Here is a 22,150-nt window from a genome sequence, read left to right on the forward strand (position 1 = left end):
GGCTATGCTAACTAGCTTAGCATTCATGTCAGGCTATGCTAAGTAGCCTAGCATTCATGTCAGGCTATGCTAACTGCAGCGTAGCATGCAGCAAATGGGGAAAATAATCTCAAATATTGTGATTGAAATTTAAAAGTTAATTTAGAAACTTAATAAAATTAGAATTTGAAAAGTTTAAAAATTTCGATATTTGTGTTTTTCTAAGCACCTTATTTTGAGTATTTTCATAGATTTGTTATCTGATTGAGTTTCGTCAAATGTAAAATTCTAAAGTGACTCAGGGAGTATTTTAATCTCCCACCGTGAGTCAGAACCAGATGTGTGAAGTTGTTAATGGTCAGTCAGAGGAATAAAGGGCATACTTACCTGGCAGGGGTGACTCCATGATCCTGTAGGTGGATTGCCCAGGGTGAGGATCAGCCATTGCACTGCGGTGATCTGACCTCTGTGAATTCTCCACATGGAGAATCTCAATGCACAATTTATGGTAGTGGGGGACTGCGTTCGTGCTCTCCCTGTATTCATGTCAAATGATACATGTGTCCCAATAAACCAATATTACTATGAGCTGCAGACATGTTAAGAACTGTTCATCAGATCGGTTAGTTCTATGAAGCTTAAAGTGCTTAAAGCTTCATGTAATAAATGTAATTCTAAACTGTCTTTGGATGTTAATTTAAGTTAACTGTAATATATAACTTTTATTTTAAAAAAGTTTGTTAAAAATTACTGTGACCGTTTATATGAGACAGGGTATTAGAAACATTACATAGACAGGAAGTGATTTCCACCAAAAACCTCATTTTAAGATTAATCAGAAAAATTTTCTAGAAAATAAAAGTCTGAAATTTGAGACAAAAACTTGAAAATATTTGAATCTGAAAAGTTAAAAATGATTTTTTCCCTAGTAAATAAACTTTTAAAGCTAAAATATTTCCTTTTTTTTACTTTTGATGATTCATTTTTAGCAGATATTTGCTCCTCATATGTTGTCCCAATGAGCTGTAATTATTTTAGTTTTTCTTCCTTAATCAACGCCAACAACAAAAAGAATTTTACAAATTTCTTTCAAAAATTCATATTCCTTAAAATCCAGAAGGCAGAGAAATAAAAGTATTTCAGATTATTCTGTGGTTGCACTATTTCCAGACTCCTGATGTTTCAGGATCTTGACGATGCCTCTGGTGGAAAATAATTCCAAAGCTTGGAACTTTAGAAGTTAATGTTGCATTTGATTTATTTTAGTTTGAGGTCAAAGTTTTGATTATTTTTGTAGGCTAGTGTGATCACCTGACGTACATTTTCTGCTTTCATAACATTTTCCTGATTCTATGAAAAAAAAAAATCCACCTCTTTCCTGAGTTTTTATTGCCTTTGAAGAAATCTATGAAAAACGGCCAATCAGATCCAGGAGGCGGGTTTTAGCGCTGCCAATCACTTACGTATGCGATGCTAATTTTGCTAATAAAGAAACAACTTTCAGGGAAACTGTATCCACAGGCTTTTGTGGCTATGCTAACTAGCTTAGCATTCATGTCAGGCTATGCTAAGTAGCCTAGCATTCATGTCAGGCTATGCTAGCTGCAGCGTAGCAGACAGCAAACGAGAAAATAATCTCAAATATTGAGATTGAAATTTAAAAGTTAATTTAGAAACTTAATAAAATTAGAATTTGAAAAGTTTAAAAATTTTAATATTTGTGAGTTTCTAAGTTTCTTATTTTGAGTATCCACGACTTTTGTGGCTATGCTAAGTAGCCTAGCATTCATGTCATTCTATGCTAACTAGCCTAGCATTTATGTCAGGCTATGCTAGCTGCAGCGTAGCAGACAGCAAACGAGAAAATAATCTCAAATATTGTGATTGAAATTTAGAAGTTAATTTAGAAACTTAATAAAATTAGAATTTGAAAGTTTAAAAATTTTAATATTTGTGAGTTTCTAAGTTTCTTATTTTGATTATCCACAGACTTTTGTGGCTATGCTAACTAGCCTAGCATTCATGTCAGGCTATGCTAACTAGCCTAGCATTCATGTCAGGCTATGCTACTGCAGCATAGCAGACAGCAAACGGGGAAAATCTCAAATATTGAGATTGAAATTAAAAGTTTCTCTGGAAAATTTCTGAAATTTAAAATTTTTTAAAGTTTAAATATGTCAGAATTTGTGAGTTTTTCTAAGTTTCTCATTTTGAGTATTTTTTATAGAGTTATATTCGGATTGAGTTTTAGTTAAACGTAAAAATTGTAAAGTGACTCAGGGAGTATTTAATCTCCCACCGTGATCAGAACCAGATGTGTGAAGTTGTTAATGGTCAGTCAGAGGAATAAAGGGCAATAACCCTGGCAGGGGTGACTCCAGATCCTGTAGTGGATCGCCCAGGGTGAGGATCAGCCATTGCACTGTGGTGATCTGACCTCTGTGAATTCTCCACATGGAGAATCTCAACTGCACAATTTATGGTAGTGGGGGACTGTGTTCGTGCTCTCCCGTGGTATTCATGTCAATGAAAAAGTGTCCCAATAAACCAATATTGGTATTAGGGTATTAGAAACATTACATAGGCAGGAGTGATTTCCACCAAAAACCTCATTTTAAGATTAATCAGAGAAATTTTCTAGAAAATAAAAGTCTGAAATTTGAGACAAAAACTTGAAAATATTTGAATCTGAAAAGTTAAAAAATGAGTTTTTTTCCCTAGTAAATAAACTTTTCAAGCTAAAATATTTCCTTTTTTTTACTTTTGATGATTCATTTTTAGCAGATATTTGCTCCTCATTGTTGTCCCAATGAGCTGTAATTATTTAGTTTTTTCTTCCTTTAATTAAACGCCAACAACAAAAAGAATTTTACAAATTTCTTTCAAAATTCATATTCCTTAAAATCCAGAAGGCAGAGAAATAAAAGTATTTTCAGATTATTCTGTGGTTGCTCTATTTCCAGACTCCTGATGTTTCAGGATCTTGACGATGCCTCTGGTGGAAAAATAATTCCAAAGCTTGGAACTTTAGAAGTTAATGTTGCATTTGATTTATTTTAGTTTGAGGTCAAAGTTTTGATTATTTTTGTAGGCTAGTGGTGATCACCTGACGTACTTTTCTGCTTTCATACATTTTCCTGATTCTATGAAAAAAAACAAATCCACCTCTTTCCTGAGTTTTTATTGCCTTTGAAGAAATCTATGAAAAACGGCCAATCAGATCCAGGAGGCGGGTTTTAGCGCTGCCAATCACTTACGTATGCGATGCTAATTTTGCTAATAGAGAAACAACTTTCAGGGAAACCGTATCCACAGGCTTTTGTGGCTATGCTAACTACTTAGCATTCATGTCAGGCTATGCTAAGTAGCCTAGCATTCATGTCAGGCTATGCTAGCTGCAGCGTAGCAGGCAGCAATGGGGAAAATAATCTCAAATATTGAGATTGAAATTTAAAAGTTAATTTAGAAACTTAAATAAAATTAGAATTTGAAAATTTAAAAATTTCAATATTTGTGAGTTTTTCTAAGCACCTATTTTGAGTATTTTCATAGATTTGTATCTGATTGAGTTTTGTCAAATGTAGAATTCTAAAGTGACTCAGGGAGTATTTTAATCTCCCACCGTGAGTCAGAACCAGATGTGTGAAGTTGTTAATGTCAGTCAGAGGAATAAAGGGCATACTTACCTGCAGGGTGACTCATGATCCTGTAGGCGGATCGCCCAGGGTGAGGATCAGCCATTGCACTGCGGTGATCTGACCTCTGTGAATTCTCCACATGGAGAATCTCAACTGCACATTTTATGGTAGTGGGGGACTGCGTTCGCGCTCTCCCCTGTATTCATGTCAAATGATAAATGTGTCCCAATAAACCAATATTACTATGAGCTGCAGACATGTTAAGAACTGTTAATCAGATCGGTTAGTTCTATGAAGCTTAAAGTGCTTAAAGCTTCATGTAATAAATGTAATTCTAAACTGTCTTTGGATGTTAATTTGTAAGTTATTTAACTGTATATATAACTTTCATTTTAACAAAGTTGTTAAAATTACTGTGACCGTTTATGTGAGACAGGGTATTAGAAACATTACATAGACAGGAAGTGATTTCCACCAAAAACCTCATTTTAAGATTAATCAGAAAAATTTTCTAGAAAATAAAAGTCCGAAATTTGAGATGAAAACTTGAAAATATTTGAATCTGAAGTTAAAAATGAGTTTTTCCCTATAAATAAACTTTTTAAGCTAAATATTTCCTTTTTTTTTACTTTTGATGATTCATTTTTAGCAGATATTTGCTCCTCATGTTGTCCCCAATGAGCTGTAATTATTTTAGTTTTTCTTCCTTTAATTAAACGCCAACAACAAAAAGAATTTTACAAATTTCTTTCAAAATTCCATATTCCTTAAAATCCAGAGGCAGAGAAATAAAAGTATTTTCAGATTATTCTGTGGTTGCACTATTTCCAGACTCCTGATGTTTCAGGATCTTGACGATGCCTCTGGTGGAAAAATAATTCCAAAGCTTGGAACTTTAGAAGTTAATGTTGCATTGATTTATTTTTAGTTGAGGTCAAAGTTTTGATTATTTTTGTAGGCTTAGTGGTGATCACCTGACGTACATTTTCTGCTTTCATAACATTTTCCTGATTCTATGAAAAAACTGATCCACCTCTTTCCTGAGTTTTTATTGCCTTTGAAGAAATCTATGAAAACGGCCAATCAGATCCAGGAGGCGGGCTTTAGCGCTGCCAATCCTTTACGTATGCGATGCTAATTTTGCTAATAGAGAAACAACTTCAGGGAAACCGTATCCACAGGCTTTTGTGGCTATGCTAACTAGCTTAGCATTCATGTCAGGCTATGCTAACTATCTTAGCGTTCATGTCAGGCTATGCTAGCTGCAGCGTAGCAGGCAGCAAATGGGGAAAATAATCTCAAATATTGATATTGAAATTTAAAAGTTAATTTAGAAACTTAATAAAATTAGAATTTGAAAAGTTTAAAATTTCAATATTTGTGAGTTTTTCTAAGCACCTTATTTTGAGTATTTTCATAGATTTGTTATCTGATTGAGTTTTTCGTCAATGTAAATTGTAAAGTGACTCAGGAGTATTTTAATCTCCCACCGTGAGTCAGAACCAGATGTGTGAAGTTGTTATGGTCAGTCAGAGGAATAAAGGGCATACTTACCTGGCAGGGGTGACTCCATGATCCTGTAGGCGGATCGCCCAGGGTGAGGATCAGCATTGCACTGCGGTGATCTGACTCTGTGACTTCTCCACATGGAATCTCAACTGCACAATTTATGGTAGTGGGGGACTGCGTTCGCGCTCTCCCCTGGTATTCATGTCAAATGATAAATGTGTCCCAATAAACCAATATTACTATGAGCTGCAGACATGTTAAGAACTGTTAATCAGATCGGTTAGTTCTATGAAGCTTAAAGTGCTTAAAGCTTCATGTAATAAATGTAATTCTAAACTGTCTTTGGATGTTAATTTGTAAGTTATTTAACTGTAATATATAACTTTCATTTTAACAAAGTTTGTTAAAATTACTGTGACCGTTTATGTGAGACAGGGTATTAGAAACATTACATAGACAGGAAGTGATTTCCACCAAAAACCTCATTTTAAGATTAATCAGAAAAATTTTCTAGAAAATAAAAGTCCGAAATTTGAGATGAAAACTTGAAAATATTTGAATCTGAAGTTAAAAATGAGTTTTTTCCCTAGTAAATAAACTTTTTAAGCTAAAATATTTCCTTTTTTTTACTTTTGATGATTCATTTTTAGCAGATATTTGCTCCTCATATGTTGTCCCAATGAGCTGTAATTATTTTAGTTTTCTTCCTTTAATTAAACGCCAACAACAAAAAGAATTTTACAAATTTCTTTCTAAATTCATATTCCTTAAAATCCAGAAGGCAGAGAAATAAAAGTATTTTCAGATTATTCTGTGGTTGCTCTATTTCCAGACTCCTGATGTTTCAGGATCTTGACGATGCCTCTGGTGGAAAATAATTCCAAAGCTTGGAACTTTAGATGTTAATGTTGCATTTGATTTATTTTTAGTTTGAGGTCAAAGTTTTGATTATTTTTGTAGGCTAGTGGTGATCACCTGACGTACATTTTCTGCTTTCATAACATTTTCCTGATTCTATGAAAAAAAACAAATCCACCTCTTTCCTGAGTTTTTATTGCCTTTGAAGAAATCTATGAAAAACGGCCAATCAGATCCAGGAGGCGGGTTTTAGCGCTGCCAATCACTTACGTATGCGATGCTAATTTTGCTAATAGAGAAACAACTTTCAGGGAAACCGTATCCACAGGCTTTTGTGGCTATGCTAACTATCTTAGCGTTCATGTCAGGCTATGCTAAGTAGCCTAGCATTCATGTCAGGCTATGCTAGCTTCAGCATAGCAGGCAGCAAATGGGGAAAATAATCTCAAATATTGAGATTGAAATTTAAAAGTTAATTTAGAAACTTAATAAAATTAGAATTTGAAAAGTTTAAAAATTTCAATATTTGTGAGTTTTTCTAAGCACCTTATTTTGAGTATTTTCATAGATTTGTTATCTGATTGAGTTTCGTCAAATGTAAAATTCTAAAGTGACTCAGGGAGTATTTTAATCTCCCACCGTGAGTCAGAACCAGATGTGTGAAGTTGTTAATGGTCAGTCAGAGGAATAAAGGGCATACTTACCTGGCAGGGGTGACTCCATGATCCTGTAGGTGGATCGCCCAGGGTGAGGATCAGCCATTGCACTGCGGTGATCTGACCTCTGTGACTTCTCCACATGGAGAATCTCAACTGCACAATTTATGGTAGTGGGGGACTGCGTTCGCGCTCTCCCCTGGTATTCATGTCAAATGATAAATGTGTCCCAATAAACCAATATTACTATGAGCTGCAGACATGTTAAGAACTGTTAATCAGATCGGTTAGTTCTATGAAGCTTGAAGTGCTTAAAGCTTCATGTAATAAATGTAATTCTAAACTGTCTTTGGATGTTAATTTGTAAGTTATTTAACAATAATATATAACTTTTATAAAAAAAATGTTTGTTAAAATTACTGTGACGTTTATATGAGACAGGGTATTAGAAACATTACATAGACAGGAAGTGATTTCCACCAAAAACCTCATTTTAAGATTAATCAGAAAAATTTTCTAGAAAATAAAAGTCCGAAATTTGAGATGAAAACTTGAAAATATTTGAATCTGAAGTTAAAAATGAGTTTTTTCCCTAGTAAATAAACTTTTTAAGCTAAAATATTTCCTTTTTTTTACTTTTGATGATTCATTTTTAGCAGATATTTGCTCCTCATATGTTGTCCCAATGAGCTGTAATTATTTTAGTTTTTCTTCCTTTAATTAAACGCCAACAACAAAACGAATTTAACAAATTTCTATCAAAATTCATATTCCTTAAAATCCAGAAGGCAGAGAAATAAAAGTATTTTCAGATTATTCTGTGGTTGCTCTATTTCCAGACTCCTGATGTTTCAGGATCTTGACGATGCCTCTGGTGGAAAAATAATTCCAAAGCTTGGAACTTTAGAAGTTAATGTTGCATTTGATTTATTTTTAGTTTGAGGTCAAAGTTTTGATTATTTTTGTAGGCTAGTGGTGATCACCTGACGTACATTTTCTGCTTTCATAACATTTTCCTGATTCTATGAAAAAAAACAAATCCACCTCTTTCCTGAGTTTTTATTGCCTTTGAAGAAATCTATGAAAAACGGCCAATCAGATCCAGGAGGCGGGTTTTAGCGCTGCCAATCACTTACGTATGCGATGCTAATTTTGCTAATAGAGAAACAACTTTCAGGGAAACCGTATCCACAGGCTTTTGTGGCTATGCTAACTATCTTAGCGTTCATGTCAGGCTATGCTAAGTAGCCTAGCATTCATGTCAGGCTATGCTAGCTTCAGCATAGCAGGCAGCAAATGGGGAAAATAATCTCAAATATTGAGATTGAAATTTAAAAGTTAATTTAGAAACTTAATAAAATTAGAATTTGAAAAGTTTAAAAATTTCAATATTTGTGAGTTTTTCTAAGCACCTTATTTTGAGTATTTTCATAGATTTGTTATCTGATTGAGTTTCGTCAAATGTAAAATTCTAAAGTGACTCAGGGAGTATTTTAATCTCCCACCGTGAGTCAGAACCAGATGTGTGAAGTTGTTAATGGTCAGTCAGAGGAATAAAGGGCATACTTACCTGGCAGGGGTGACTCCATGATCCTGTAGGTGGATCGCCCAGGGTGAGGATCAGCCATTGCACTGCGGTGATCTGACCTCTGTGACTTCTCCACATGGAGAATCTCAACTGCACAATTTATGGTAGTGGGGGACTGCGTTCGCGCTCTCCCCTGGTATTCATGTCAAATGATAAATGTGTCCCAATAAACCAATATTACTATGAGCTGCAGACATGTTAAGAACTGTTAATCAGATCGGTTAGTTCTATGAAGCTTAAAGTGCTTAAAGCTTCATGTAATAAATGTAATTCTAAACAGTCTTTGGATGTTAATTTGTAAGTTATTTAACTGTAATATATAACTTATTTTAAAAAAGTTTGTTAAAATTACTGTGACCGTTTATATGAGACAGGGTATTAGAAACATTACATAGGCAGGAAGTGATTTCCACCAAAAACCTCATTTTAAGATTAATCAGAAAAATTTTCTAGAAAATAAAAGTCCGAAATTTGAGATGAAAACTTGAAAATATTTGAATCTGAAGTTAAAAATGAGTTTTTTCCCTAGTAAATAAACTTTTTAAGCTAAAATATTTCCTTTTTTTACTTTTGATGATTCATTTTTAGCAGATATTTGCTCCTCATATGTTGTCCCAATGAGCTGTAATTATTTTAGTTTTTCTTCCTTTAATTAAACGCCAACAACAAAAAGAATTTTACAAATTTCTTTCAAAATTCATATTCCTTAAAATCCAGAAGGCAGAGAAATAAAAGTATTTTCAGATTATTCTGTGGTTGCTCTATTTCCAGACTCCTGATGTTTCAGGATCTTGACGATGCCTCTGGTGGAAAAATAATTCCAAAGCTTGGAACTTTAGAAGTTAATGTTGCATTTGATTTATTTTTAGTTTGAGGTCAAAGTTTTGATTATTTTTGTAGACTAGTGGTGATCACCTGACTTACATTTTCTGCTTTCATAACATTTTCCTGATTCTATGAAAAAAAACTAATCCACCTCTTTCCTGAGTTTTTATTGCCTTTGAAGAAATCTATGAAAAACGGCCAATCAGATCCAGGAGGCGGGCTTTAGCGCTGCCAATCACTTACGTATGCGATGCTAATTTTGCTAATAGAGAAACAACTTTCAGGGAAACCGTATCCACAGGCTTTTGTGGCTATGCTAACTAGCTTAGCATTCATGTCAGGCTATGCTAACTAGCTTAGCGTTCATGTCAGGCTATGCTAGCTTCAGCGTAGCAGGCAACAAATGGGGAAAATAATCTCAAATATTGAGATTGAAATTTAAAAGTTAATTTAGAAACTTAATAAAATTAGAATTTGAAAAGTTTAAAAATTTCAATATTTGTGAGTTTTTCTAAGCTTCTTATTTTGAGTATTTTCATAGATTTGTTATCTGATTGAGTTTCGTCAAATGTAAAATTGTAAAGTGACTCAGGGAGTATTTTAATCTCCCACCGTGAGTCAGAACCAGATGTGTGAAGTTGTTAATGGTCAGTCAGAGGAATAAAGGGCATACTTACCTGGCAGGGGTGACTCCATGATCCTGTAGGCGGATCGCCCAGGGTGAGGATCAGCCATTGCACTGCGGTGATCTGACCTCTGTGAATTCTCCACATGGAGAATCTCAACTGCACAATTTATGGTAGTGGGGGACTGCGTTCGTGCTCTCCCCTGTATTCATGTCAAATGATAAATGTGTCCCAATAAACCAATATTACTATGAGCTGCAGACATGTTAAGAACTGTTCATCAGATTGGTTAGTTCTATGAAGCTTAAAGTGCTTAAAGCTTCATGTAATAAATGTAATTCTAAACTGTCTTTGGATGTTAATTTGTAAGTTATTTAACTGTAATATATAACTTTTATTTTAACAAAGTTTGTTAAAATTACTGTGACCGTTTATATGAGACAGGGTATTAGAAACATTACATAGACAGGAAGTGATTTCCACCAAAAACCTCATTTTAAGATTAATCAGATATACTAAATTTAAATTATTTAAAAAATTAAGTTATAGACAAAACATCCTTTTATTCATCTATTTAATATATTTGATTTGCCTAGATTTGTTTTTGTTCAGAAGTTTTACAGAATCTGAGGTCATTTTATGAATCATCCGTTTTCTAACACGATCCTGATGTATGTCCAGCGGTTGCATATTTAGGTTTATATTGTACATATTTTGTACTTTATTTGCAGTTTTCCAACTGGATTTTCTTTTATTGTACATGTGCAAATTACAAATTAATTCTAAGTATTTTTATCTTGTCATTAAATGAGCTCAAAGGAGGTAAAAATGAGGTGGAACTGCCGTAGTTTAATTAAAACTACCTGTTTTATTAAAACTTTGTAAATCTGTTAGTACTTTAATAATGACGCGTTCACACTTGTTAATACTCTTATCAAGAAACATTCTGATTTATTGGAAAATAATGTACACTAAGAATTTATATAAAATTAAGGAGCTCAAAACTTACCTTTGTTCGAACCACAACGTATTTGCATTCTGGGGAATAAAAATGTCCAGATCATATGTCCAGCCATTTGTAAACTGGACATGTGCCAGTTTCAAACTTTCATACTGCTGTTCAGCATTATGGAAGAGGAGGATACAGCAGTAACGGGATAAAAACACTGGAAAAAGTTTGTTTTGGTATGTGGCCATACAAGATGGCGCCGAGCGCCGTAAACGTCACACGCAGTGGCGTCAGCTCCAAAGCTCTATGGACTGATGTTAACCACCAACCTGATTTCATCTGTTGTTAGTATACAGTAAACATGAGTGTGGTTTTATTGTAAGTCACCATGGTTTTTTATGTATTTTTTTTGGTAAATGCATGCATTTTTATTTGTTTGTACAGGTTTTAACCCCGACCATTTGGAAAATTACACTTTGAAAAATTAGCAGTAATAATTTGAGTTGGTAAGCCAAATTATGTTGTTTCATTACAGAATTTTACTGTTTTCAGTCACATTAAACAAAATATGACCGCAAACGTTTATCAAATTAGTAAAACATTTTATTAAGAGTGAAGTAAAAACCTTGTGTGGTGATTGACTGATTTCCTGTGAGTTTGTCCTCAGCAGGTAAACAGGGACACTTCCTCTAGGGAACGCAATCCCTCCCCTCTATCCGATTACCGTCGGACGTAATCCGCGATTAATCGTAGGTAAAATAATAATCATTTGAGTGCTGGAGTTCTTTCATTCTCACACACCTGTGATGACTAATGTTGGGACTTCTCAATGGAAGACGTGTTGCAAAATGAAACTCCATCTAAAACATAAAGTGTACCACAATTTAAACTGTATTTATTGTACTTGACCCCTGACTGTTGTATGGATGCAGATTCTGTACACTGTTTCCTATATACTTGTCCTTATTTTGTTTTTATTTCAATAAAGAAAACTCGTCCATGGGACAGTAAACAGCTCTGTTTGTTTGGGATCACTGCAGCTGTGAGCTCAAGGAGCTGCTCCTTTTTCTCTCAAACAAAGTTGGAGGCCAGGTGGATGTGAGTGAAGGACATTTCAGGAATAAACACAATGAGGGAAAAATGACTCAAGGGGGGAAAAAGCCCAGGGAAAAAAACAAAGAGGCGATAAAGAAAGGCTCGGAGGAGAATCGGGTTATTCTGGGATTAGCGCGCTTCCTGCAGGTGATGGAAATGAATGAGTGATTTCTGGAACAATTGCTCAGCAGCAAGCGAAGCGAGGGAGGAGAGGGATGGAGGAGGTGTGTGTGTGTGTGTGTGTGTGTGTGTGTGTGTGTGTGTGTGTGTGTGTGTGTGTGTGTGTGTGTGTGTGTGTGTGTGTTTGTGTGTGTTTATGTGTGTGGAGGGGATCAATGTAAACATCAGAACCTACAAGGTCACTTGAAGTACAAGTCCAATATTTTGCTGGGATGTTTTGGCTTAAGGCTTGTGTCTGTTGCCTTCATGGCTCCTGTAAACAGAGAGTAAAACTGCCGGAGTGACTGATTCTTGACACGAGTAATGAACGAACGCCCGACATTTAAAACAACATTTATGGACACGCCCCCCGACCCCACTGGCCTTTAAAGGGCCAGCGACAGACGGGGGAAGCCAGCAGTCAGCGAGACGGATGGTTTCTGCAAGAAGCAACGGAAAAGATTCACATTTTCTCTGTAAGTAAAAGTTATTATTTTTTCTTTCTTAAGCTTTATTTCTTTACTATGGAAGATGATTCGGGATAAACTGGAGAACTCTCAGAAAAATTAAATTTTTCTTTTCTTTTTTCTCAGACTTTAATTTTCTGAGGTCAAAAGTCTGAACTCTGAGGTTTTTAGTGGCCCTAATCGTCTTCCATACTTTCCTGATAACTCAGATTAATTGTATTTTATTTATTCCAGGTCTCGGCAGAATGGGGATTATTTTTCTGCTGCTGCTGCTGATCGTGTCTCTGACTTTTGCCTCCCCATTTGGACAAGGTCAAAGGTCAGCATCACCTCACTCTCTGCTAATGTAATAAGGCACCGCTTTCCAATAAAAATGTTAATTTAAGACTGAAACATCATTACTGATAAAGCTATAAACTCTTTATAAACAGTCTTAATGCACTTATTTTGAAGCAGAATTAATTTTGATGTTTGTCATCTTAACAGTTGGATTAATACACAAAAATTCTCATTGAGTAAGTTTGGTCTAGTTTCTAGTGCAAATATTTTATTACATGTGGAATAAAGCAAAACTAACTCACTAGTAACTGTTCAGAGGAATTTAATAGTTTCTTTTAAGTAAATTATTCCTTAACAATGATTTATAAAGTTCTAGTTATAAGTGAAATAATATAGTACATCAAAATTATTAACTTATAACAAGCACATATATTTTGCTGATACGTGTAAATCACTTTTAACTTATTTCTATTGCACTATTTAAATATTACAGACCAAATATACTTGGTAAGATTTTGTGTTTTTGCAGTGTAATGTTAATAACTGACAGTCTTATTGGTTTATGAAATCATTAAAACCAAAGCAGAATGACTGTAATTGCTGTGAGCTGAACCACATCGTCACGCCTTGTCATTTCTCCAGGAATGGAATAGATACAGACCTCTCAGGTCGAGCGGGCCAGACTCAGAGGTCAGAGGTCAAGGAGAGAACATACGCTCCCAAACCGAAGATCATCCCGTATTATTCAAACGTCAATCAGTTCAGGCTGTCCTATCTCAAAGACAGGTAGAAACAGTGACCTTCCTACCTGTTTGGGTTAAATAAACCCAACCTGATGATTCTTTTGGGATTTAAAAGTTTAAATTCTTGGCCTTTTCTTCCAGTGACAACCAGAGGTCACGCCCTCGCCGACTCCCATACAAGGCGGTGTGCCAGCTGGGGACGTGTCTCCTTCACAACCTGGGCAACTCTCTGCACCAGCTCAGCAAGACGGAAGGGAAAGAGGGGTCAAAGGACGCCAACGACCCGTACGGATTCGGCCGGTAGTGCAGGACAGAACAGCAGCACAATTAAATACATGTGTCTCAGCTGCCTGGTGCTGCTCAAATGTATCTCAGTTACTTACATTGTCACAGAAAAGTTTATTTATTTTTGTAATTTGCACTGTATAAAAAGTCAGTAAACTCATGAGAAAAATTTTGTAAAGCAAAAATAAATTACATTGTATTTATTTACCAGTATTATGAAGGATAATGCAGAACCAGAACTTATTGTGAGGTTCTTAAAAAGCTGTAAATAACATTGTATTCTTTTGTAGAAAATACACATTTTTGTGTTTTGTAAAGAAATGTTGCCTCTTTCACAACAACATAAATTAAAGTGTTTTTTTCTGTTTTTACAGTAAGAAAAAATTTTATTCATGTAATTTTTGAATCCAGACAAAATTAATTACTACCTACATTTAAAAACATTTTGACATTTTATTTTTAAGAAATAATTCAATTTATTTATATGACAGCAATTCACAATACACTTTACAAAAAAAAAAACATTTCATTTCAATAACATACATTCCAATTGATCCTAGTTTTCAAACAGCATGATCAATTATTCATTCAAAGTTAATTAAAAAGTTTTATCTATCAATGCCAGTGCTTTTGAAAGCAGCTGAGTCTATAAGAGGAAAATTAATAAAGCCCATAAGATTTTTTCCGGAGCGTTTAATCCAGAATTCAAACGCAGGAAAAACAGTGAGTGTGAGATATCTTGGAGAGTCAGTGCGAGTGTTTCCTGCTGTCAACAACTTAAAGCTCAAAATAACCTCTGAGTGAGGAGTGACCGAAACATTCAGCTCAGTACCAGAGGAAGAATTAAGTTTGCACATACAGAACCAGTAGTTCCACCGGCTTCTACTAGTGGCAGGTTTTTAAAGCAGCTTATTTTCCAGACACCAAAAAACATTAATTTATTTTTAAATTTTTTTGTTTTTTGAAATGCTTAGGTTATACTTTTAGAATTAGGAGAAAACCAAATGAAAGCATAAAAAATGTGCAAAATGTGGATTTTGTAAAAAGCATCTTTAGAGAAATGGCATAAAAATACATTCCCAGATTGTGCAAATTTAATATTCTCTCTGCAAGATTTCCACATTTATAAGAAGCTTTCAAGTAATGTAAACATTCAAATTAATAACTATATAATTATTCTTTAACAATAAATTTTCTCTGCTAGCCCTGATGATGACTAACTGTTTAGAAAACATTTGTCAGAATATTTGAAATTCCTCTCTCCAAACTTGTTCATATCTGTACTGTCCATCATATTGTTTTAATTTTTTATTTAGCTATTTATTTATTATTTTTATCCTCACCCTGCAGCCCCTCTGTGTCCACAGGAAGCGTGCGCTTCCTCATCAAGCAGTGTCGCAGACTGGCCACTAGGTGTCGGTAAAGAGCTGCGACGTCCTGCACAATCAAAGAACAAAACAATCAATTTCTGCCAAACATTCAGGTGTCAGATACAACTTAAAAAAATTGAAAGAAGAAAAATACAGGCGTGGGAACTATTTCCCAGAATGCTTAGCGGCGTGTTTCTGTCTCCAGAGATGGAAATGCGCTACATTGATCTGACTCTTGTGTTATTAAGGCAAATGTTTATTTTAGTGTGGCTGACAGGATGATGTCCTGATCACACTAAATGTTCCTGAGCTGAATTCATTGAGATGTTTAATAAAAATCTTTTTCCATTCTCGCTCACCTGTCCGATGGAAATGCACCGATTCAGTAAAAGACAGCTTCTCTGTTGAAACATTTACATGCTTTTGGCCACAAAATTACTTTGTCAAACTTGCAATTTGCGCAGAAAAATGTCCCATTTTTAGAACAGATTATCATGTTCTGTCCTCCAACATATCCTCCTCTTGTTTTTATTTATCTCTTTGGGAGATTTAAGAATAAAAAAAATTGAGCAATTATTTTCAGATCCTGCAAGACAGAACTTGCAGAATCTACAATTTACTGCCTCCAAGCATCTAAAACATAATGTGTAGCTCAATCTAAACTGTATTTGATGTAGATGGCTCCTGACTGTTATATGGATGGACATTCTGCTTGCTTGTGTTGTCCATTCTTTTTTTTTATTACAATACAGGAAAAAAAAATCCATGGGACAGTAAACAGCTCTGGCTGCTGCGGTTTGTTTGGGATCACTGCAAAACTTGAGAGCAGCTGTGAGCTCAAGGAGCTGCTCCTTTTTCTCTCAAACAAAGTTGGAGGCCAGGTGGATGTGAGTGAAGGCCCAGAGATTTCTGGAACAATTACTCAGCAGCAAGTGAAGCGAGGGAGGAGAGGGATGGAGGAGGTGTGTGTGTGCGTGTGCGTGTGTGTGTGGAGGGGATCAATGTAAACATCAGAACCTACAAGGTCACTTGAAGCACAAGTCCAATGTTTTGCTGTGATGTTTTGGCTTAAGGCTTGTTTCTGTTGCCTTCAGGGCTCCTGTAAACAGAGAGTAAAACTGCCAGAGTGACTGATTCATGACACAAGTAATGAACGAATGCCCGACATTTAAAACGACATTTATGGACACGCCCCCTGACCCCGCTGGCCTTTTAAAGGGCCAGCGACAGACGGGGGAAGCCAGCAGTCAGCGAGACGAATGGTTTCTGCAAGAAGCAACGGAAAAGATTCACATTTACATTTTATTAGGTTACATTTTCTGTGTAAGTATTACATGTTTTTTTTTCTTTTAAGTGAGCTAAAAAGATCACTATGGAAGATGATTAGGGGATAAACTGGGAAATGAAGAATTCTGAGAAAAATGTCAAATTTTTTTCTTTTCTTTTTCTCTCAGCATTAGTCAGAATTCTGAGATTAAATTAAAAAGTCAAAGACAAAAATCAGAATTCAAAGATTAAAGTCAGAATTCTGAGAGTAATAATTTGCTTGGTTTTTTAGTGGCCCTAATTGTCTTCCATACTTCCTGTATAATAGCTCAGATTAACTTTTTTTTTTATTTTTTATTTTAGGAGACTGTAGAATGGAGATTACTTTTCTGCTGCTGCTGCTGTTGACGTCTCTGGCTTCTGCCTCCCCACTGAAAGAAGGTCAAAGGTCAGCAACTTTACTGCGAATGTAAATAATGTAATAAGGCACAAACAAACCACAAATCATCCCATGTTATTCAAACATCAACCAGTTTCAGATGTTCAGTCTTCTTACTTTGTTCAATCCCTTTCTTATTTTACATTTGTGTGAAATAAACTCCACCTGATCATTAATTTGTAATTTAGTTGATCTCATTTTTCTTTTTCAGCAACACCATGAATGAAAAGCTAAGTCTCCGTCGAGCCCCACTTTACAGTATGCGCAAATCCAGGAAATGTTTATCTGTGTTCCCATTCAACAACAGCAAAAAGAAAAAGGGGAAGATGACGATCAAGGACCTGTTTGGAATAGGCGGTAAGGGCCGTTCGTCCACTTTGACATCTTTCCAGCTTCATGCACAGAATTGGTGAAATGGTGAATCAGAAGAAAAGAGCATTATTACTGAAACAGGTCCATGTAAGAAGTGGTTGTAATCTTTTTAATGTTGATTATTGTGATCAAATAATAATATGATTGTGAAATGTATAAGATGAATCACGTTGTAACCTTAGTGCTGTCAATAGGCCAAAGGTAAAAATCAGTTAGGGTCAGGACCAAACTAAACATAGAGGAACTTTAAAATTGTTGTTGTTGAAAAAGTATAAAAGGGAACAAAGCGCTTCGTCCGCGACTGCAGACGTCCAGGCAGAAGACCTACGGAGGACGGAAAGACATGGCCTACACCGAGGATGGGCAACTCCAGGCCAGGAGGGCATTGATGTGTCTCCACTTCAACTCACCTGAGTCAGATGATGAGGTCATTAGCAGGAAAACTTGACTGCACTTGGGAGGTGATTGAGCTGTTGGATTCAAGTGTGTTGGACCAGGGAGACGTCTAAGAGTTGCAGGACACTGGCCAACCAGGACTAGAGTCTGATGACCCTGGCCTAGATCAGATTGCTGTCCTTGACTCGCCCAAAGAAATCTCCAATTGGTGCAACAGACTAGCGAAAGATGCCACAGGTGATGACAAGCTGCACCACATTCAACATCCACTCAGAGGACGACTCTGCAGTGAAGAAGCAAAGTCTCCTGCTGCTGAGATCATGTGAGCATGAGTTGAACTGCTCATTCATTAATTAGCTACACAGATTAGGGAAAGGCAGTAGATTCAATATGTGTGATTTTGAAATGAACTTGGATGTAAAACTATTGATTATTGAGTTTTTGCTGCTGCTTCACCTGCTAAATAGAGCATCATGAAAATTCTAACACGGGTTGTGGACAATCAAATTAATGTTATCTTTGAATGCAGAGTTCTTTTAATGATTGCAAAAACTTATGCTTCTTCCTGATGGTTCAGACCAATAACATAAATCACTCTGTTTGAGGTGAGTTTTCCTGTATTATGTAAGTCATACCTTATTTCTTTGCATTATGTTATATTGAAATAATGTGGGGTAAAATATTTAGAATATTTCCTAAATATTATTTGGGTGTCAGCAGTTCTGGAACTATTAATGATGTGTGTCACTTAGAAACTATAATTATTACTTTTTATGTCAATAAACTGTTGTACTTTGTAATGAACCATAAATGTGTTTATATCTGAGTTAGTTTAATGTGTCTATTTAGCTTTATGTGTTTTAGAAATATATTTTTTAGATAAGTGGATAGGAAACTAATTTACATGCAGTTCAGTTCTTGTTTTGTTTTTTTAATCACTGTACCTGCTTGTTTACACCAGATTTACAGCATTTGGATAAATATCTTGCCTCACAGTTTTAAACACCAAACTTAAAATAAAAAATACCTTTCACATGGTATTTTTGCCTTGTTTTAAAAAAAAAGGCCTAAATGGTTACATGAAAAATCTGCAGAATGTGGAAATTTTTTTAAACGTATATTCGATTAATTGTCAGAAAAATCGATCAAAATCACTAAAACAATCGTTTTATTTTAAGTTTTTGTCTTCAAAACTGTGAAACCATAAAAAACCTGGTGTAAACAGCCAGCTGCAGGAGTAAAAAATGTATAAGATGAATACAGACAGACAGACAGACAGACAGACAGAGCTGTGTTTACAGTTATCATATCAGGAAGTGGACTTAAACGGAGCAGCGAATGTGATCCGTTTTTAAAATCCTGTGGTTTTGACAAGGTGTTTGGAGTTTGTCAGTTGTCCAGCTGCGCTGTGAAACCACACCCTCACCTGTCAGGTGTGTCTGGGCTGCAGCGAACCAAGTTTCTCCTCTTTGTCTGCAGCAACAGCAGAAGCAGGAACTGATGTTACAGTGGAGGAAAATGGCCAGCCAGAAACCATAACCTCGAGTGCTTTCCTCTACAAACCTGCCGCTGACAAGGACGGAAAGGAAAGAAAAGGGAAGATGAAAAATACCGGAGAAGTGCGAGGAAGCACAGACAAGCTGAGTAAATCTGAGAAAGACCAGGTGGGTGAACCTTTAACGAGGGGAACAAGTAAAGCGAGCTGAGCTGTGAAGGAGTGGAAGAACAAAGTGAAAGTTGTCCTCAGAGACGCGGTTTGCATTGCTGAGAGACTGGAAAGTAGAGAAACACTGTCTGTGTGTGGATCTCGCTAACTTACTGTCGCTGACAGCTTTTAAAAATGTTCTGTGAATGGAAACCCGCGTCATTAGGGACGGAACGTAAAAGTCCAACGTAATGCCCAACCTGTCCAACCAGTTACCGGAAGTTAGTTGACCCATCGCATTGGGTAATTAACTGAAAAAAGCTCCACCAGCATCACATTAAACGGTTTTACACTTCAGAGACCACGATAAACTAGTTGCAGGTGTCGCGTCGGGATCTGTTTGCGCCTCTACACTGGGATTTACGACTTCATGGTGCGTTTAGGTCAAGTTGTTCAAATAAAACTTGTAAATTTATGTGTTACTGTTCACCTCAGATTTATTCAGACTTCCTAGATAACATTTCAAAAATGTTTCTGAAGAAATATTTAGGTACGTTTTACTAAAACAAACATAAAACATGTCATTTGAATTTCTTTAGCATTTAATCTGTTAACAATTTAATACTCTTAAAGATATTGTCAAGCACTTTATTGAAAAAAACTCCCAACTAAATATACACAAGCATATCTTTTTCCAGTTTTTCTTTTTTTGAATCCATTTCTTTAATATTAGTAAACATAAAACAAGCCACTTCTTACAGATCTTTTGAATATACCTAGAAGCACTGAAGTTGCATTTGTACGGAAGAAGATTAATGCCACTAAAAAGACTGAATGAAAACAAACAAATCTGAATCTCACAATTCTGCCTAATGCAGATAAGCATTAAGAAATGCCCATCTTTTTTAGATTAGATGCGAGTTGTGCAGGAGGAGAACTAATGTGTTGTTGGATTTATGTGTTTTATTTCTTTACTCAGCGTTCTGTCAAATCAAAATGTAAGTTAGTCTCCCCGGAACGGTCTTTACTTCAGGTGGATGTGGTGATTCTGCAGAAAATTGGACATGAATATCTTTTCATTCTTGTCATCAACCAGCCTGGAGTTTGGTTGCAACTCGAAATGCTCGCTAAAGATCTTTGGTAATGGAGCCATCCCAGGCTTCCCTGGTCTTCTGACCGTTTTATTATTTTCTGCTTTTTCTGTCAACCAACCGGTTTCAAATATTTTGCTGCAATCAAAGTATCTGCATGCAAATAAAGAGGCCATGTTTGGTTAATTGGATATGAGGTTTTGGGCATGAACTCTGACCTCTTGGCTTCATCATCCATATTGTTCCACAGCTCATTTGACTCCATTGATTTAAAAAGATGCTTCTTTAGAAAACATTGGTTTCCTTCAGTTTATTGTAACGATTGTGTGCAGAATTTCTAATAATTTGAGTTGGAATTATTAGTTGAATTTAATTATATTCAAATAATATATTTTAAGTTAAAAAATATATTATGAAATAACCAGTTTAAGTTGTTTTTATTAGCATTTATTACAACAAATATAAATAAATGTTCTAATGTACAAAGTGTACTTGAACATTCAGTTTATTTTTCTGACCGTAAAACACAGGATAGAAGCGCAACGCAGAGTTAACTTTTCTGAGGAACTTGCTTCCTCGCTGTTTCGCCAAACTGAGGGCCGCGTCCCATTTCTGTGCGCGGCGCCAGTTGACAGGGCTTCTGTATGATCCGCGTCATGCGAGGAGCTAAATGGAACAGACCCAACATGTCAACATGTCGGTTCCTGTCAGGAACATGTTTGGGGCCTTCGATGGCAGGAATGAGCCTGCATTAGTTTGGTCATTTTAAATTAAGCTCAATGAAAATTTCAAAATAAAAGCCTTGACGATTTTTACATCAGGTCATTGCTCTTTTCTACATTATATAACTGATTCAACCCAATTACTGTTACGCATAGGATTAGTTTGGCCATTTAAAATGAAGCGTCCTGAAAAATTCAAAATAAAAGCCTTCACATTTTTTACATGAGATGCTTGCTGTGTTGGGCGTCTGAGGTGCCAAGACCTTCAAAATAAACTGTGAAAGACAAGATACTTAAAAAATGGAAACACAAAAAATGTCTTGTAGACATCTGTCCACTGCAGTGACCGCTATGCATGACAGGGCTAAATGATAAATTATCATTCAAACAAATATGTTGATTAAAAACTAGTTAGTTTTGTTTTATTTTACGTGTATTCAAATATTTTCACTTGACATTAGACCATAAATTCTTGGGAATGTTGGTGTGTTTTAAAATATTTCTCATTTTAAAGATGTGAGAAACTCAGCCTCTAAGTTGGGGACGTCCGCTGCTGCTTTGCTTCATAGATTTTTGTCGGCTGTGCATAGAGTCAAAGTTGAATCAGCAGCGCCTCGTCAAAAGTCACATTCAGGTGTTCGGGTCGAGCCTCACTCTCTGGCTTGAGACGTTCTCTGTTCTCAGCTGCATTTGCAGGGAGCAAGCAACATGCACAAAAAAGTAAGAGTGGGTTTGAACTGGACTTTGTAAACGTTTTACTTTAGCTTTCTAAACTGTTTGAAATCTTTACAGACTTGGATCGCCAAAATCTACAAGAAACGAGTGTGCACCACCTTTGTGGAGGACTCCTTCAGGTAAGTGCAGAGCGACGGTTATGCGCTGTGCTGTGGATGCCAGAAACCTCATCTCATCTCTTTGTGTCAGTAACGGGGCGCTGTGTCAGTGTGGAGGGGCGAGAGACGCCCACTCCTCCGTGGCGCTCGGGGACTACTTCAGCACGGCCATTGTGAACCGCTGGGACAGCGCCCAGCACTCGTCTGAATACCCGACCGACGCTTTTGGAGAGGTTCAGTTTGCAGGAGCCAGCAAGAGACACAGCCATGTGGGTCCCTTTGGTTTGGCTTTAAGAAATGTTACCTGAATTGGTTGATAAATGTCTTTATGTTGGATATTTATCCAACATAAAGACAATC

The 22,150-nt window shown here is 36.0% G+C and overlaps 1 protein-coding gene and 7 non-coding genes across 8 annotated transcripts in view; all 8 read left to right on the forward strand.

Moving 5' to 3' along the window:
- LOC129377770 (transient receptor potential cation channel subfamily M member 4-like) overlaps positions 1-22,150 on the forward strand; it is a 58,778-nt gene that overhangs the window by 23,269 nt on the left and 13,359 nt on the right. Inside the window, 3 exon segments of the mRNA XM_055057918.1 lie at positions 18,979-19,163; positions 21,750-21,811; positions 21,882-22,059. Coding sequence (XP_054913893.1) covers positions 19,101-19,163; positions 21,750-21,811; positions 21,882-22,059 — 303 coding nt within the window. The 5' untranslated portion in view covers positions 18,979-19,100.
- Positions 359-519, forward strand: LOC129377916 (U1 spliceosomal RNA). The gene has a single exon (XR_008607998.1). It is a non-coding gene; the product is annotated as a U1 spliceosomal RNA (small nuclear RNA).
- On the forward strand, positions 2,336-2,493 carry LOC129377922 (U1 spliceosomal RNA). Its single transcript, XR_008608004.1, has one exon. It is a non-coding gene; the product is annotated as a U1 spliceosomal RNA (small nuclear RNA).
- Positions 3,658-3,816, forward strand: LOC129377921 (U1 spliceosomal RNA). Its single transcript, XR_008608003.1, has one exon. It is a non-coding gene; the product is annotated as a U1 spliceosomal RNA (small nuclear RNA).
- LOC129377918 (U1 spliceosomal RNA) lies at positions 5,164-5,321 on the forward strand. Its single transcript, XR_008608000.1, has one exon. It is a non-coding gene; the product is annotated as a U1 spliceosomal RNA (small nuclear RNA).
- LOC129377924 (U1 spliceosomal RNA) lies at positions 6,681-6,842 on the forward strand. Its single transcript, XR_008608006.1, has one exon. It is a non-coding gene; the product is annotated as a U1 spliceosomal RNA (small nuclear RNA).
- Positions 8,203-8,364, forward strand: LOC129377925 (U1 spliceosomal RNA). Its single transcript, XR_008608007.1, has one exon. It is a non-coding gene; the product is annotated as a U1 spliceosomal RNA (small nuclear RNA).
- On the forward strand, positions 9,723-9,884 carry LOC129377907 (U1 spliceosomal RNA). The gene has a single exon (XR_008607990.1). It is a non-coding gene; the product is annotated as a U1 spliceosomal RNA (small nuclear RNA).

This window comes from Poeciliopsis prolifica, unplaced genomic scaffold (assembly GCF_027474105.1).
Source record: "Poeciliopsis prolifica strain line A6 unplaced genomic scaffold, Auburn_PproV2 SCAFFOLD049, whole genome shotgun sequence".
Classification (NCBI taxonomy): domain Eukaryota; kingdom Metazoa; phylum Chordata; class Actinopteri; order Cyprinodontiformes; family Poeciliidae; genus Poeciliopsis; species Poeciliopsis prolifica.